The following is a 17814-nucleotide window of genomic DNA, read 5'->3' on the forward strand; positions in this document are numbered from 1 at the left end:
AGTCTGCTGGTCAAAGCTTCTAGAAACTTTGACAGAAGTTTTCCATGCCGGGCTCCATCGGATGATGTTACCCACATATGAGGACTACCATTCTGCTTGTCCTAGGAGAATGCCTACATTTGCAACTACAACAAAGTGAAGGCTTTTCTCATTGCGAACCACTGGTCCAGCTACCAGGTTCCAGAGGACCTTTTGATTAACTACAAAGGGCATGCCAAACAGCAAGGACAGTCCAAGAACATGGTTTGCTCACACTTTGCAGCTCTAGCATTTTTCTTGAAGCTGGAAACGGGCCCCATGGAGCAGTATTTTGCCATAAAAAGGGTGATGCTAGGCTGGGCCAGGAAGTCCCTGCCTTAGTATGATGTGTGGAGGCCACTGACTCAAGACCTAGGCTTTGGTGCGTCTTGCCCTCAGTAGCTACAGATGGGTTTGAGACTATGCTCTTCTGGGTTGCATTTCCTCTGGCATTCTTCAGTGCTTTGCCCATTAGCAAGTTCACTGCGCTATCGCAGAATGCATCACGGTTACGTGGCTTACTGGGAGAGGACGCGTCAGCATCTCAAACAGTACCTTATACCTAAGAGTGAGACAGTCTAAGACTGATCAGAGGGTCCGCGGTCAAGTCATCACACTAACAGCAGTTAGAGGCTTGGTAACATGCCCGGTCGCAGCCTTGACCCTATACTTAACCCTATGCCCAAAAGGGAGCGGTCTGTTTTTACTTCACTGCGATAGATCCCCATTAAGCTGCTACCAGTTTTAGGTAATGCTCAAAACGCCCTAATAAAGGCAGGGCTTCAAAGCGAATGTTTTGGCACTCATTCATTCCACATCGGAGCCGCTTCCAGTGCTGCCACGGCTGGTATGCCGCAAGCGGTTATACAGCAAATGGGCCGATGGAGGTCGGGAGCCTATGCATCATACATTAGGCACGATGACGGTTTCCCTGTGCTGGCGCCAGGTTGGACACAAGTTAACATCTAAGCTCTCCTTTTACTTACAGCTGCCGTCCAATGTCGTTCTGCGTGGATCATCAGCCACTCATTCATCATGCATGACCGGAAAAGGGCCAGGAGTGAAAATTTTGGGCAAGACCTCAGTTTGTCGGAAAAGGGCTGGGCAATCAAATGGCTGGGCCAAGGAGTCATGTGTTGGCCCCAGCTCTGGCCCATGCTGCAGTTGGGAAGAGAGTATCCGACACCACCAGATCTCATCATACACCTTGGTGGCAGTAATTTAGGCAGTGGCGTTGGCCTCACCCTGTTCAACATGATCAGGAATGACTTGAGCTGCCTTGCCTCATCGTGGCCATCTTCAAAAATCTGATGGTCTGAAATCATACCTCATCAAATGATGATGTGCACAGGATGGTGGGGAAAGTACCAAGCCAAGTTCAATCAGCAAGTAGCCAAAGCCATCCAACACTGGGGTGGTTTTCATTTGAGACATGGATGGACAAACATTGTGCAGAATTGTATACTCTGGATGGAGTACACTTCTCAAACTTGGGAAATGATTTGTTTCTACTAGCTATTCAGAGGTTATTCATTGGTTTGATGCACGAACCATAGCATTTTGTTTGGGGGAAGCCCGTCACACGGGGGCGAAGATTACTTCCTTGCCCACGCATGACAGGACCCTGTGGCAGCGGCAACCGAGTCCAGGAAAGCCTATTGTAACTCGAAACGCATTAAAAGGAAGGTGGGAGGGGCCGGTATGGATGAGAGGGGCCTGGGGGCCACCACTCAGTTTGGCCACAGATGATCAATGTTGGGCCCGGGGTTTGGGGCTTTGACTGATCAATGGCTGGATATGTGGGTAGGGTCTCTGGCGGGGCTTGCTATGTGGCAGCCGGGCCGAGACCCTCTCCAGTGTTGGCGATCATGACGCTTGTCCAGGGGCTCGCAGGGAGTGAGACCCTCACAGTACCGCTTGGGCGGAAAGAGGGTTATCGGCACCTGCCTAGCAGCAATATGTAGGCATTACTGGCAGGACTCGGCTCCTAAATTAGACTCATCAGTTAGGGACTCTAATAAACGGCTACAGCCATTTCATCCAATTTTTCTCTCATGTTTTCCTTGTGTGTGTAATTGGAAGAGTCCAGCTAGGCTGGATGGGGGTGGAGCAGAACGTTGGGTGTCTGGGCTGCCCGGTTATTTCATGCTGCCTCCACATTGCTCGATTCTTGTTGAACAGTATGAGCAGCAGCTTTGGATCTAGACTTTAAGCCCAACTTACCAGTCCATTATACAATCAGAAGACAGGATTATTTTGGCTTGCTGTTTTTAAGTCTAAGACCACAACATCAAAAGAAATGGAATTTTCATAATTAAAATCAATGTAATGTGATCCTCTAAAGGAAAAAACACAACAGCATGCATTGTAGGAACAACTCACAAGTAATCCAGAAGGATAGTGTGAGAGATAGGAAGATTTTCTTGCTGGGGCAAACTACAAAGATTTATGGATGAGTATTTGTGGAGCTGAAGATCTAGATTCTTTTTCAATAAAACAAGCAGCAAGGTTGATCCTTACCATAGAATTCACTGACTTTCCTCCCAGTAACACTCTTTCAATACAAATTTTCAAGAATCTTCTCTTTTGTGTATGATATATTTACTTTATAATCATAAATCTACATGTTTTAACCTCACACATTAAGGAACATTGTCATATTTTCTAATTGTAACTGACCTTCAAAATGATCTTCTCCCACTGGTAGATAACCTGTTGGCTACCTGTTTTTTTTTTTTGTTCCATGGACATTTATCCATGTTACGATACAGAAATTCTCTATATAATACAGTATATATAGGGACCCTGTGTGTATAGTACTATAGGATTCCCAAGGTTGCAGAAAAGGAGCTTTCAATTTAAGCTTCTGTGCTTGCTGAAGGTCACCGAGAAAGTGATAGATTTGGGAGGGGGCAGGCACAAATGAACTATACTTCAAGGATTCCATTTCTAGTCTCTTACCATTATACTAGACTATTTTTCTAAATAGGGGGGTCTTGTGATCTGAATCTGTAGCATACTGACTCCAGCTCAAAATCAACTCCCTAAAGATGAAACGTAGAACCCTATCCACCACAGCCTGGTGATTCATTCCCCTTCTAACCTCACTCTGTCAAAGAACATTGGCAACTGACTTTTTGCCACTAATAGCCCCAGTCAAATTACAATTATCACCTAAAAGCAGAAAAATCTATATGTACAAATTATGAATTTCTAAAAAAGTAAGGAATCTCAGTCTATATTGATTTTCACTACCTTAAAAATTTGGAAAAGAAATAGTTATCTTGTGATTTAGAGTAATCAGTTTTTGGATATGACCCATAAATGTGTCTTTGTTGTAGATTTGATCCCAAACAAGAGAAAATGGTTTGTAATGAAAACTATGGTTGAACATAATTTCTCTGTATTTTATTCATAATAATCAAAAGGAGTCACATTCAGATGTCACCCATTTAAAACAAAGCATGGAAAGAGGAGACATGCTGAATAATGTTGTAACAGCAAGACATCTCATCTTGTCACTAGGCTTATGTGTCAGAATCAAATATAAGGTGGCATTTATGCATTAATCTCAGGGGTGACTTCACCTTCGAGCTGTCATGTAATAGCTCCTGTGGCTTACTAAAAGGAGTCAATAAAAGAGGGGAGACCATGAGAATAAAATGGGTAAAGAGAGTTATTTTTGTTTTAAAAACACAATCATTCAAGAAAAAAAATGTGAACTATGCTAAAGTGGAAACTTCATAAATGGACTAGGAAACGCATATCACTTGGAGTGCAATAAACAGATCTTTAGCTAACTAGATTAAAAACAAGCAACTAATAATACATAAGGAACAAAGGCACATAATGGATCTTTGTTAAATATTAAAAGTTTTTACTTGTGTAAATAAGTTTAAATCCAAGTTTTTGTTTTTTTTTTTTTTAATATGCTGTCCAATACAAATATTTCTTGGAACAGAAAACTACAGAGTTATCAAAAAAGCCAACAAGAAAAAACTTGTGCAATCCACTTTCTTTGTTGTTTTCTTGCTGTACTTGTGGTTTTGCATCCTGAGGTCAAATTCTCACTACAGGCAGTCCACTGTAGTTTACTGGCTGCTCTGCCAGCCTTTCATGTGAATAAGAACTGGTCAACCTGAAGGAGGATTTTTGGCAATCTGGCAAATAAAACTAATTTTAGAGACTTCAGTTGAATTTCTAAGATGTAAGTCTACATGTTCATCATTTTTATTCATTGTAGATAATGTGACTGGACTCACTGACCCATCTCTGGAGAAGCTATGGGGTAAATGAGCATTTAACAGTAAATCCTCTTGAACAGTTGAGAGAACAGATATCATAATTAATCTATACTGAGCAGGGACTACAAAGAGCAATCATTGCACACCAAAACACTAATTTCTGATCTGAGGATGTACTGCTTTACACTGGCAGATTCATGGTTTCAGATGCAACCTGGGTCCTCCGGGAAAGAACTATGATGATTTTAGTCTGGCCCCTACTCTGAGGCTAGGTATACCAGTCATTGTGTTTGCGTCACTATGGTATGGTCATCATGAGTACCACTCAGTTAACAGAAATTTTTATCAAAGGCAATGTGTACTGTACAATAATGAAGAGATCAGACTACTGCAGTAAAAATTAGAGTGTCAAGGTATCTGCTTTCTAAATTGTGCTACAGCCAACAGTCAGGCTGATACAGAAAAATGCGCGGGAGAGCCGGCGAGCACCCGCTCTCCCGGCGCGCACTCAGGCCTCTCTCCTGGGCTCGCAATTCAGGAGGGTGGCCTATGCAAATTAGAGCCGTGGTAAAAAGAGGACTAGGGTCACTAGCGCGTCCCTAGCACCTCCTTTTTGACAGGAGCGGCGACTGTCAGCGAGTTTGACAGCCGACGCTCAATTTTGCCGGCGTCGGTTCTCAAACCTGCTGACAGCCACGGGTTGGGAAAACGGACGCCGGCATAATTGAGCGTCTGTCTTCCGACCCGCGGGCCGATTTAAAATTTGGTTTTTTTTTTATTTTTGACTTTTTTTATTTTTGGGGTGTACAGAAAAGCAGATTTTTCTGCTTTTCTGTACACTTTCCCGGCACCAGCAGAAATTAATGCCAGCCTTTAGGCAGGCGTTAATTTTTGAAAGTAAAATGTGCGGCTTCGCTGCACATTTTGCTTTCTGGATCATGCAGGAATAACTAATAGGGCCATCAACATGCATTTGAATGTTGCAGGCGCTATTAGTTTCGGGGGGGTTGGACGCACGTTTTCGACGCGCTATTACCCCTTACTGTATAAGGGGTAAAGCTAGCGCTTCGAAAACGCGCGGCCAAACCAAGGCTAACAGTGTGCTCCACCGGAGCGCACTGTACTGTATCGGCCCAAGTGTTTGCTCAGGAGATGCCCAATATCTGGAAAAAAATGTGCTGTCTTAGAAAGAGAACGAATGAGTATGTGACATCTTTATGAATTTTCCTATTTAGAGAGTCTTATATTTTAATTATTTTTAAATAAATATTCAAGTTTCATGAAACATTTAACAAAATAAATTAACACCACAGTATGAGCTAAAAATATCATTTTTAAGTTGGATTTTTTTTTTAAACATCTCCCATAATAATCTTAATTCTCCAAGTACCAAAATCTCAGCATGAAAGCCTCAATCATTATACACTAAGATCAGACAACAGGTGTGCCAAACTGCAGTCCTCAAGGACCACAAACCAGTCTGGTTTTCAAAATATCCTTAATGAATACGCATGAGATATTTGCAGTCAACTGAGGCAGTGCATGCAAATACTTGTGATGCATATTCATTAGGGATACCCTAAAAATCAAACCAGTTTGCAGCTCTCAAGGACTCAAATGGACACTCATGTCAGTCTTGTCTGGATGGATGCTTCCACAACAAATGATGAATTGTATTTATGCAACTATGGGCAACTATCATAGTAACATAGTAAATGATGGCAGCCAAAAACCATCTGGCCTATCCAGTCTACCCAGTTATTCTGTCCCCACTGCTAAGTATACATCCAAGCTGCCAGCCACAGAGTTTCATTATCTGCAAGATGTTTCCTTATTCAGGACCAGGGCCAGCGCATCCATTAGGCGAACTTCGGTGGTCGCCTAGGGCACCGAGCCATAGGGGGCACCAAAGAGCAGTCAGGTGGTGCCGCAAGCGGGGCCTATCCTGCTCGCAGCAAACAGAAATAGAGACTGTCGCGCGCGCCCCCCCCCACACCTGTTTCGGTGCCGACTGTTTCTATTTCTCTTTGCTGCGAGCGGGATAGGCCCCGCTTGCGGCACCGTGTGGCTGCTCTTCGGCGCACCCTACGGCTCGGCGCCCTGAAAAGCACATAGTCGGCGCCAAAACAGGTAAGGGGGGAGGCACGGGGGGGGGGGGGGGAGAGCGGCAGCGCAAGGGTCGCCTAGGGTGCCCAATACCCAGTCTGTCTTCCTTCTTTCTATTCCTCCATCTTGAGTAGAGCAGTATATACAATCCCCACTTAGTTCCCTCTATCACCCTACCTTTCCTGGGCCTAAATACAGGGCTCTGTAACAAACAAAATAGTCCAACAATAACCATCCTTTTAGGTCCACTGTGTAGCCTGCCAGCCAGACCCAGCTACAATAGCACCTATGTTTCCATTAGGACTTCCAGTTAATTACAGATTTTGCAGCCTGCCAGATGGAAGCAAAGTAGTAGCTGGATCTAACATCCCAGTTTCATCTAAATAGCTATAATTACTAGGTAGCCTTCCAGGTCCCTCATGTAGACTGCCAGACGGACCTGGCTTTTCGAAGGTTTGCTTTTTTACTAGGTCTTTAGTTAATGACAGAACTTACAACCTGCCAGACATATCTGCCATTTGATTCTACATCACAAACTCTCAAGACAACCCAGTTGTGTGGATGACTTTTACTACTAACTTTTAATATTATCTCTACTTTCTAGCTGATCCACTTTTGACAACTAAGGATCCTCTGCACGTAGCCCATGTCCTCTTAAACAGTTACCATTTTAGCTGACACCACCCACCCTCCGGAGGGTGTTACATGCATCCACTATCTTTTCTGTGATTCTCCCATAACCTGCAGAGTATGAAAAGTAGCAGTGAGCAGCAATAGCTGCCTTCTGAGGCAGAACCTTGAGAATTCCACCTCTCCTGATATATTCAGAGCTGTTGATAAGTTTTATTATAGATTACCAAAAAAAAAAAAATCTAAATTTATATTATGCTCAGAAAGAAAGCATAACAGAAGTAAAAATAAACAAACAACAATGCTGGGCAAAATGCCAACTGTTTTAAAAATGTTATTTTTTCTGTAAATTGCAACACTGATTTGCAATCCAGACCTGATTATTGGTCTACAAGTAAAAGAAACAACTTTTATAATATCTTCCCCAGCAAGGGACCTTATTCTTATCTCAGCACAAAGAGCAGCATAGAAAAGAAAAAAGGATGACTATCAAGAAATAAAAAAAAAATACAGCAGTATTTTGTCAGTTAAATCTTGTGCATGCTGCTTACAACAAATACATTTTCATGCATTTGACCTAGAAGCACAGAATTATACTCTGCTACAATCCAACCTGCAAATTACTTTGTGTGTTAACTCCCCCCCTCCCCCATTTTAAAGCTCTGACACTACGGGTCTCAACAGCAGTGTTGTAAGATGTTAAAGCACGCCCAATAAAACATCACCACTGATTAGCAAACAAAATTGGAAAATACTTGCCAGTTTCTTCAAAGAAATATCCATTTCTGGACATCGCTGCAGGTGGACTCTCTGAAAAGAAAAAAATAGAAGAGATTATTAGTGTTTGAAAATTTCAGGTTTGACAACAGCAATTTTCTTCTCTTCTACTCATGAATTCAGTATCCAGTTGTATAATCTACTGTATTTATACATCATAGACACTGGAGTATTAGTTTTCCTCCTTTTAACTCAGAAGTGCCATTCAGTGGTAAACAGCTGGCCTGTTCCATCCCAATACCCTCTATTTAGACAAGTAACTGCACATCTGGTTGGAAGTTCCACGTTCTCCTAAAATATGATACCTTTATGATCTCCTGAAAAGGGTAGGCTTTTTAGCCCTTACTAGATGCATCCATTCCAAATGCAGCAGTTCCTACCCTTCTCTCACTGTTCTAAGGCTGAGTCTGCTGTGGTCAAAAAGCCTGCTCCCCACAGGTAACTCAAAACAGCTCCTTGCTGTTTTGAGTTACCTGTAAACCGAGATGATGTTCCCAACGTATCCCGGTATATAAAAACACGTAAATAAATAAATAAATAAATAAATAAATAAATAGCTAAAGGGCTGCACTGAAAACAGAATGTACCACACATACCAACATGTTCAAAACTACAGTATACACTTAACTATACAGTAGGTACAACTTTTTTTTTTTTATAAATTAAAATAATTTTTCATGCCATTGGAAAGGTAGGCATCATGGCTCTCAAATGATATACTGAAACAGAGTTTGTGTTTGGTTATGACAGAATGCTTTCAGTTGCATCAGAAGTGCGATGAAACAAAATCACTGCCTGTGGTAGCTCAGGACAAGCAGAAGGGGTGAGGTTTTGGAATTTGCTTTCAGAATCCTGGCTTATTTTAGCACAGTCTCAAACCGCTTGTGCTAATTATCTCTTTACGCCTCCGCCGAAACTAATGTACGCACCTCTGCACAGAAAGAAAAGAGCCATTTCTTTGCTCCACATCCACAAAGCAGCAACCAGAAGTTTGTATTAGTTTTGGGGGGGGGGGGGGGGGGGGGTTGTTTTTTTTTTTACAGGGCTGCAGTTTGTTCTTAGAAGACAAAACAAACCCAGGCTTCTGAGTCCTCCACCCTGAATGTTCATTTTAGTGGGCTGGTCCTGTAACCCTTGCAGCCACACTGCTCATTTGCAATACAGGCTGAAGCTCACCAGCATCCAAGTCTGGATGCGTCTGATGTGAAGCAGGACTTGTGAACCCTAATGAAAGCTACAGCAGGCAATGCTGAAAAATGCTAAGAATACTGAAACAACTGCAAGTGTAGAATGACTATTAAACTGGTGCAAGCACCACCACAAGACCACAAAGACCTGATCCTCTCAGGACACACAAACAAACCCAAAGCAGGGTCAAAGTGTGTAGCAGCACTGAGACAGACCCATTTTGACAGTTAACAGGAAAGCTAGGAGGTGGTAAGCACTTTACCTCCTTCTGGCAAAGGGATTCAGAATTACACAGTAAGACAGTAGATGCCACATGAAGGCCACTTGGCCCAGGTTGCCCAGTCAGTTTCCTGCAAGGACAGGAAGGTGACTGGCTGTAATCTGTTCGATGGGATTTCTTCTTGGATAGCTTTCTGCTATTTCCCTTCATAGTATAGCCACAATCTATGCCAAGGTATATTTTCAATAGACTCAAAAAGAAGAAATATATAGTTATTTGGCTTTATTGCCCACCGTTTCAAGTTGTAATTCACTCAGGGCGGGGTACAAAATATTAAAAAGGCAGCACACAATCAGGGATCAATAGCAGCTTGCAAAAGAAAGAAAAAGGTGCACTGTAAGGACTGAATTAGAAACAAATTGACTAAAAATAAACAGCAATTCCTAAATTTAACTTAAATACATAATGGGACTGATTTTAAAAGCCCTACGCGCGTAAATCCAGAGGATTTACGCGCGTAGGGGGGTTAACGCGTGCCGGGCCTAATTTATTAAGGCCCAGCGACGCGCGTAAAGCCCTGGAACGCGTCTAAGTCCCGGGGCTTTACAAAAGGGGCGGTGAGGGGTGGGGCCAAAGGCCTCCGGCACAGTGGTCATTTGCTGCTGTGTCGGAGAATCACGTGCAGGCAGGCTGCCGGCGTGCGCGCAACCTGCGCCTGCCTCCAGTCAGGCGCAAAAGGTGAAATGAAAACTTGGGAAGGGAGGTTTAGGTTAGGGTGCGGAAAGGCTAGGGGAAGGGGTGGTAAGGTCAGGCTAGGGGATAGGAAAGTTCCTTCCCAGGCCGCTTCGAAATCGGAGCGGCCTGCGAGGGAATGGGGGAAGCTCGCAGGCGTCGGCGTGCGCAGGGTGCACAATTATGCACCCCCTTGCGCGCGCAGACCCCTGATTTTATAACATGCACGTGCCTGTTATAAAATTGGGCGTACATATGTTTGAAAATTCACCCCAATATCTCACACAATGTTCAAGAAACTCAAAAACAGTGCCAAGTGGTTTATCATAGTCAATTTAGATCAATGCATACCTGGGAGCAGGTTTCAGCTGTTTTCTGAACAGGGCCAGTACAAGAGTGTTAGACACTCCAGGTGAAACTTAGTGTCTGTAACCCCCCAGAGTTCCCCACAAAATTTAAAATTATGCATTGATAATAGATTTTACATGAAAGACATCATGGGGTAAAAATATCATTTATAACATGTATATTATATTTGCACGTACTACTGTTGTACCAACCAGAAAACCCTGCAAAAAAAAAAAAAAAAAGACACTTGGAACACATATATTAGGCCTTTTCAAACATGTGTTGGTCTGAGCTTGGCTCTCAGAAAGTCATGAGTAAATGAATTACAATTACAATATAGTACACTTCCCATACCAAAACAAAACTCAAACAACCCTACCTATGAAAAGGGGAAGCTACAAATATTCTATCAGGGCCTAAAACACCAATACACCTCCTTTTAGGAAAGCAGAACAAGCCAGACTGCTACAGATCCCTAGAGCAATACCTCATTTCAATCAAATATGCAAAACACAGGCAAACCTCACCAAATACAAAATAAAGATACCATAAATTATAAATAGAAATGTGCAGACAAAAACTGAACTGGAAAGCACAGTAAGTGAGACCCTTTATGCAGTGGAACATTGGAAAAACAAACACCACCATTCCTCAGAAAAATATAAAACAGCAGAATCAAGCAAGATAACAGCATAATAGTGAAACCACACTATCACATCCAATATTTAAAACCAATAAGGATTAAAATATCCCCTGCTCTCCATACCTGGGAACTTTTGATTTTCAGTCACTCAGATTGCTGTGAATTAGTCAAGGGGAGGGAGGGCCCACAAACATTTTTCTGTCTCGCATACACACTCGCTTATTCACACATGCTCTCTCTTTCTCTCACATGCTGACTCATTCTCCCACACCTCATACGCTCTCTCACACATATACATACTCTTGCACTAGCAGTCAAAGCAAGGAGGCAGTTGCAGTCTAAGCCTCTAACCGATAGCCTGGGACAGTACAAGGAGGAAAGCTACTGCACTACTTGCAAGAAGCCTGTCCTTGCATGCTCTTTGCCTTGGTAGGTCAGGTCTTCCACCTCCTTTTCGAACTGCTATGCTCCTCTGCCTGTTGTCCTTGAGTGCTCATGCAGCAGCTAGTATGCATTTCTCTGCTACTTCTACAAACTCGAGGATCTCATGGCTCTGAGGTATGTCGCCAGTCCTGCCGTGCCAGGAGTGGGGGATGCAGAGAGATATGCTGAGCAGCTCATCACCTTTTACTACATTGCTACCCGTGTGTCTCTCCTCATCTCAGATGGGCTTGCAGGGGCCAGCATGGTAGCGGGCCAGACCAGTCTTCCTGACACCCCAGGGACTATGGCATTCTAAGTGGCCAACTAGCGAACCTGATACTTCCATCGGCCCGGTTTCTCAGTTGGAGAAATTATGTATTTGGTATCAAAGGGCTGAGAAGAGCCAGTCTTTTATTTGCATCCTGAAGCTAGAGTAGACAGCATTTGGTAGAACTCTTCTGGAAGAGAATTCCATAGGGCCGGTGCTGCTCCAAAATAGGATCATTGGTGGGCATTTCTTTTGTCATAAGAGTTGTTATGGAGGCACTAAATAAGGTCATTAATGGTCTGGTGAACATATATAAGAGCAGCCTCTCTCTAAATATGTCATCTCCTCTTACAGAGTTGAAAATTAGTGCCAGTGTTTTGAATTTGGGGGTTTGTATCCTTCTATGAGTTGGGTAGCAGAGTTTTGCATTATCTGAAGTTTGTGGAGAGCCTTAACTGTTAGACCCTTGTACAGTGCATTACAGTAATCCAGCCATGTGTTTACCGTGACATGATCTACTGTGATTAAGTTTGTCTTCTCGATGAGAAGACAGAGTCTTCATAGGGTACATAATTGGAACAGAGAACCCTTTATCATTGCCTAGATTTGTGGGAACATGGTTAGTTCCAAGTCCAGCAAGACTGAGGCTTTTTACCTGCATTTTCAGTTTGCGCTCATAGGTTGACTGAGGCGCAAGCTGGGGCTTAGAGACTCTCTCTGCTGCTGGGATGGCTGAGGGAGCCCTGATGGTGTTGACAGGAGTGAGGGGATGGAGGACAGTACTTCCTCTGGCACAAGAGACTTCCTCTGCCTATTGTGCCCAGCCTCCTAGAAGAGGAGGATGGGATCAGAGTGCTGGTGGAGAGCTGTTGGAGGGTTTCATAATGGCACTGGAGTTGGGCCACCACGTCTCTCACCCTATCTCCAAAGAGATTCTCCCTAGTACATGGCCCGTTGGCGAGTAGTTCCTGAACCTCTGGTCAGAGATCAGAGGCCCGCAGGCATGTCATTCTGCAGGCGCCAATTCCCACTGCAGAGACCCTCAATGCAGTTTTAAAAACATTGGAGGTCGATCGGACCTCGGGTTTCCTGCACTCCAGGCCCTTATGCACCAGCGACATGAGGGTGTCCTGCTGAGGCAGCTGCTCGGCCAACTCCTGCACCTACTTCCAGATGTCCCACAAGTACTGGCTCATGTAGAGCTGGTAGGCAGCAATGCAGACAATAACCATGGCCCCCTGAAATATTTTCCTCCCAAGAGCATCCATTGCTCTGTGGTCCTTCCCCGGGGGCACCGAGGAATGGGTCTGAGAATCCTTGGCTCTCTTGAGAGCGGATTCAACCACCACCACCAGCAACCTTCTGGACGAAGTAGACCCCCGTCAGCCTTCTTGTTAGTGGGAGGCACTGTGAGGGGGGTGTTCCCATATCTTCAGCAGCAGCTCCTTAAGGATCTTGTATACCAGGACCATCACGATCTCCCTTAGGAGGTTCCATGAACTGGAGGATATCAAGCATTTTGTGCCTGGCTTCCTCCATCAGCAACTGAAATGGGATGGCCTCCGCCATCACCCTCACAAACCCCGCAAAGGTTAAGACCTCAGGCGGAGACTTCCTCCGCTCTTCTGGAGAAGAAGAGTCTGAGGGGAGACCCTCAGAGCAGGACTCCAAGGTATCCTCTCTCCAGAGGTCATAGGGAGGAATCATCCTCACAGTAAGCCACAAGGGATGGGGCCCTAGTCGCTTGGCCTTTGTCTAGAGGTGCAGACACTGGCAAAGCTGGACAGGGGGCTATAGGCCTTGGCAACTCTGCCAGTGTAGGTGGAACTTCCTCCTCGGAGGAACTGACAACGACCGATAAGTGCATTGAGCTTCTCCAGTAGCTTAAATTCATATATTTATTTGAAATTTTCACTTATTTTATATTGCTTTTATTACTTGTAGTACTGTTTTAGAATTATGCACTGTTTTTTTCTTTATTATGTTTTAAAGATACCTGTTGATTGTTTTTATGTTTGAGCTTTGTAAACCGATGTGATGGATCCCCAATATGTTGGTATATAAAAAGTAATAAACTAAACTAGTGGTTCCAGGATGGATGATACCGGCTCCGGTGCCACAGGACTGATGCCCTGCAGCACCCCTTCCACTGCCAGCTGGACTCGCCACTCCAGCTCCTGCTTGAATGCTAACGATGCCAACACAAACTGGGAGAAAGGAGAGATGGCCAGTTCTTCTTCGGACCCGTGAAGCAGATTGGTGACTGGCATCAGGACTGGTGGAGACCATCGTGGACCCCTGACACCGATGGAGGATTGGCGCTCCTTGCCATGGAGTTGCTTCAGGTGCATCGCAGCATGAGCCAGTACATCGCCATGCTTGGTGCCGATGACAAGGAACAGACATCCTCAGCTTGGAGGAGATAAACTGTGCTCCTATCCGCCAATGGCACCGACAGAACAGACAGTCCCATCGATGTCGATGGCATGGTGTCCGCTGGTGCAGCTCTAAGGTCCATTGATGCCACCAATGCCAATGGCTCGGTCTTCTTCGACCCGAAGAGCTGTTCCATTTTGTCGAGTCGAAGCAGATGTCCCTTCGGGGTCATTTGTGTGCATAAGAGCCAACCCCAATATCATACAAAGCCCTCAGGCAGAGGACACATTTCATGGGGGACCATAATGGACATGGTCCTCAGGCACTGGGAGCATCGCTGAAAACTGGACGTGGCTAATGCAGGACAAAATAAAAAGGCCACAAAATCAAAATTGATGGCAGTGTCTATGGCCGGTGGGCACTGAAGCACTGCCACCGTGGGGGAAATCGACCGCAAAAGGAAACTTACAGAAGCATCAAAAACCCTGATTAGGAAGACTATGGGGAAACACAGAGAGGGACCCGGTGTCAAAACAGCAAAGAAAACACAAAAAAACGCAAGAAAAGAGAAAAAGAAACACAGTTTTCCAAAAGGCCAAAATGCTAAAATTTGCTTAATCACACCATGATGCGTATAGCTCCGTGGAAAAAGAAAGACTGGACAAGGACCCCATGTGGATGCGTGGTATGGGGCATGCACAGTGTAGCAACTCAATGTTTCAGAAACTCTGACATAAGGTTTCCTTGTCGGGGCTCCATCTGAAGATGTCACCCATGTGTGAAGATTATCATCCTGCTTGTCCTCGAAGAAGTCACTAAGCAATAATTTAAGAACATAAGAACATAAGAAAATGCCATACTGGGTCAGACCAAGGGTCCATCAAGCCCAGCATCCTGTTTCCAACAGTGGCCAATCCAGGCCATAAGAACCTGGCAAGTACCCAAAAACTAAGTCTATTCCATGTAACCACTGCTAATGGCAGTGGCTATTCTCTAAGTGAACTTAATAGCAGGTAATGGACTTCTCCTCCAAGAACTTATCCAATCCTTTTTTAAACACAGCTATACTAACTGCACGAACCACATCCTCTGGCAACAAATTCCAGAGTTTAATTGTGCGTTGAGTAAAAAAGAACTTTCTCCAATTAGTTTTAAATGTGCCCCATGCTAACTTCATGGAGTGCCCCCTAGTCTTTCTACTATCCGAAAGAGTAAATAACAGATTCACATCTACCCGTTCTAGACCTCTCATGATTTTAAACACCTCTATCATATCCCCCCTCAGTCGTCTCTTCTCCAAGCTGAAAAGTCCTAACCTCTTTAGTCTTTCCTCATAGGGGAGTTGTTCCATTCCCCTTATCATTTTGGTTGCCCTTCTCTGTACCTTCTCCATCGCAATTATATCTTTTTTGAGATGCGGCGACCAGAATTGTACACAGTATTCAAGGTGCGGTCTCACCATGGAGTGTGCTGGACTGTGCTTCTAGAATGGTATTTTTTAACAATGACCACGCCTCTTGGACTTTTTTACTTTTGTAGCTACTCCTTTCAGTTTTTTTCTAACAATTTTTCTCATTTTATCAAAGTTTCCCTTTTGAAAGTTAGCACGAGAGCCTTGGATTTGCACACTGTTCCTTTTCCAGTCATTAAATCAAATTTGATCATGTTATGATCACTATTGCCAAGCGGCCCCACCACCGTTACCTCTCTCACCAAGTCCTGTGCTCCACTGAGAATTAGATCTAAAATTGCTCCTACTGCCCAGGAGGGAAGGGTTAGGTCGGCCGTCATAGTTGGTGATTCGATTATTAGGAATGTAGATAGCTGGGTGGCTGGTGGGCGTGAGGATCGCCTGGTAACATGCCTACCTGGTGCGAAGGTGGCGGACCTCACACGTCACCTAGATAAGATTTTAGACAGTGCTGGGGAGGAGCCGGCTGTCGTGGTACACGTGGGCACCAACGACATAGGAAAATGTGGGAGGGAGGTTCTGGAAGCCAAATTTAGGCTCTTAGGTAGAAAGATTAAATCCAGAACCTCCAGGGTAGCATTCTCTGAAATGCTCTCTGTTCCACGCGCAGGTCACCAGAGGCAGGCAGAGCTCCGGAGTCTCAATGCGTGGATGAGACAATGGTGCAAGGAAGAGGGATTCAGTTTTGTTAGGAACTGGGGAACCTTTTGGGGAAGGGGGAGTATCTTCCGAAGGGATGGGCTCCACCTTAACCAGGGTGGAACCAGACTGCTGGCGCTAACCTTTAAAAAGGAGATAGAGCAGCTTTTAAACTAGAACAAAGGGGAAAGCCGACAGTCGCTCAGCAGCGCATGGTTCGGAGAGAGGTATCTTTAAAGGATACTAATGATGCATTAGAATTAGGGCATCCCGACAGTGAGGTTCCAATAATTAGAAAAGTAGTCCAAGTGCCTGTAACTAAAAACTCACCTGAGCTAAAAAATTCTAACTTATCCCTATCAATTAAAAAGCAGAATAACAATACAAACAAAAAACAAACTTTGAAATGTTTGTATGCTAATGCCAGAAGTCTAAGAAGTAAGATGGGAGAATTAGAATGTATAGCAGTGAATGATGACATAGACTTAATTGGCATCTCAGAGACATGGTGGAAAGAGGATAACCAATGGGACAGTGCTATACCGGGGTACAAATTATATCGCAATGACAGAGAGGAGCAGTCGGGATTACATTAGTGCATATTTGAATACACCGGACTCAAAAGACACCACCTGCTAAAATTTACCTGGAAATCTATTTTTGGCTAGTTTATATTTTAAAAAAAAAAAAAAAAGGGTACTTCAAATGACTACAGAAATTTTGTTGCAATGAAAACGTATGTGCCTTCTCACTAGTGCCATAGTTCTGCTGAGATGAAATTAGATCATCTTCTTCTGTTCTTTACTGGTGGAGTAAGAAGATACAGACTGCTACTTCTGTTGAAGGCAGTAGCATGTGAGCAACACAGACATTAACAGACAAAAATTAAGGCTTCTGGAATAGACCTCTTTGTACCATAGCTCACTGAGCAAACTGTTGCTATTCAGTTATGGGAAAAGGAGAGGGAGAAAACAATCGTCATAAGAACATAAGAAATGCCATGCAGAGTAAGACCAAGGTCCATCAAGCCCAACATCCAACAATGGCTATTCTAGGTTTCAAGTACCTGGCAGATCTTATAAAGTAGATCCTGTTAGTCACCCCTAGAGATAGCAATAGCTTTCTTTAGTCTACCTGGCTAATAGTGTATTATGGACTTTTCCTCCAGGAACCTGTACAAACCTCTTTTAAACCCCGCTATGCTAATTGTTTTAACCACATCCTTTGGCAACTGATTCCACGGCTTGATTGTGTGCAGAGTGGAAAAGTACTTACTACAATTTCTTTTAAATCTGCTGGTTGTAAGATTCATGGAGTGTCCCCCTTGTTTAAGATTTTTTTTTAGAGTAAATAATAGTCCTCTCTTTACCAATTCCACCCCACTCATGATTTTATAAACTATCATGTCACCTCTCAGCCATTTTCTTTCCAAGCTGAAGAGTCCTAGCCTGCGTAGCCTCTCATCATAGGAGAGCAGTTTCAATCCATGTTTTGCAGAGGAGGGCAACAAAAATGATAAAGGGAATGAAACACAGGGAATATGATATTTTCTTTTATTCTTCATTCCTTTTCTGATCATTTATAACATTCTATTTGCTTTTTTGACTGCTGCCACACACTAAACCAATTCACCAGTTTGATAAAATAATCAATATAAACAAGCCACTCCAAGAGCTTTCACTGTACAAGCCAATTCAGCAAATGTTATTAGTATAATGAAAAAAAAGGGTT

The 17814-nt window shown here is 43.8% G+C and overlaps 1 protein-coding gene across 3 annotated transcripts in view; it reads right to left on the reverse strand.

The window, feature by feature from the left end:
• Positions 1 to 17814, reverse strand: part of SLC4A11 (solute carrier family 4 member 11) — a 726210-nt gene that overhangs the window by 286650 nt on the left and 421746 nt on the right. For all 3 annotated transcript variants that reach the window (XM_029593900.1, XM_029593909.1, XM_029593918.1), the window contains exon 2: positions 7758 to 7808. In XM_029593900.1, the coding sequence (XP_029449760.1) occupies positions 7758 to 7808 (51 nt within the window). The remainder of the gene's footprint in view (positions 1 to 7757; positions 7809 to 17814) is intronic.

Source organism: Rhinatrema bivittatum, chromosome 1 (genome assembly GCF_901001135.1).
Source record: "Rhinatrema bivittatum chromosome 1, aRhiBiv1.1, whole genome shotgun sequence".
Classification (NCBI taxonomy): Eukaryota; Metazoa; Chordata; class Amphibia; order Gymnophiona; family Rhinatrematidae; genus Rhinatrema; species Rhinatrema bivittatum.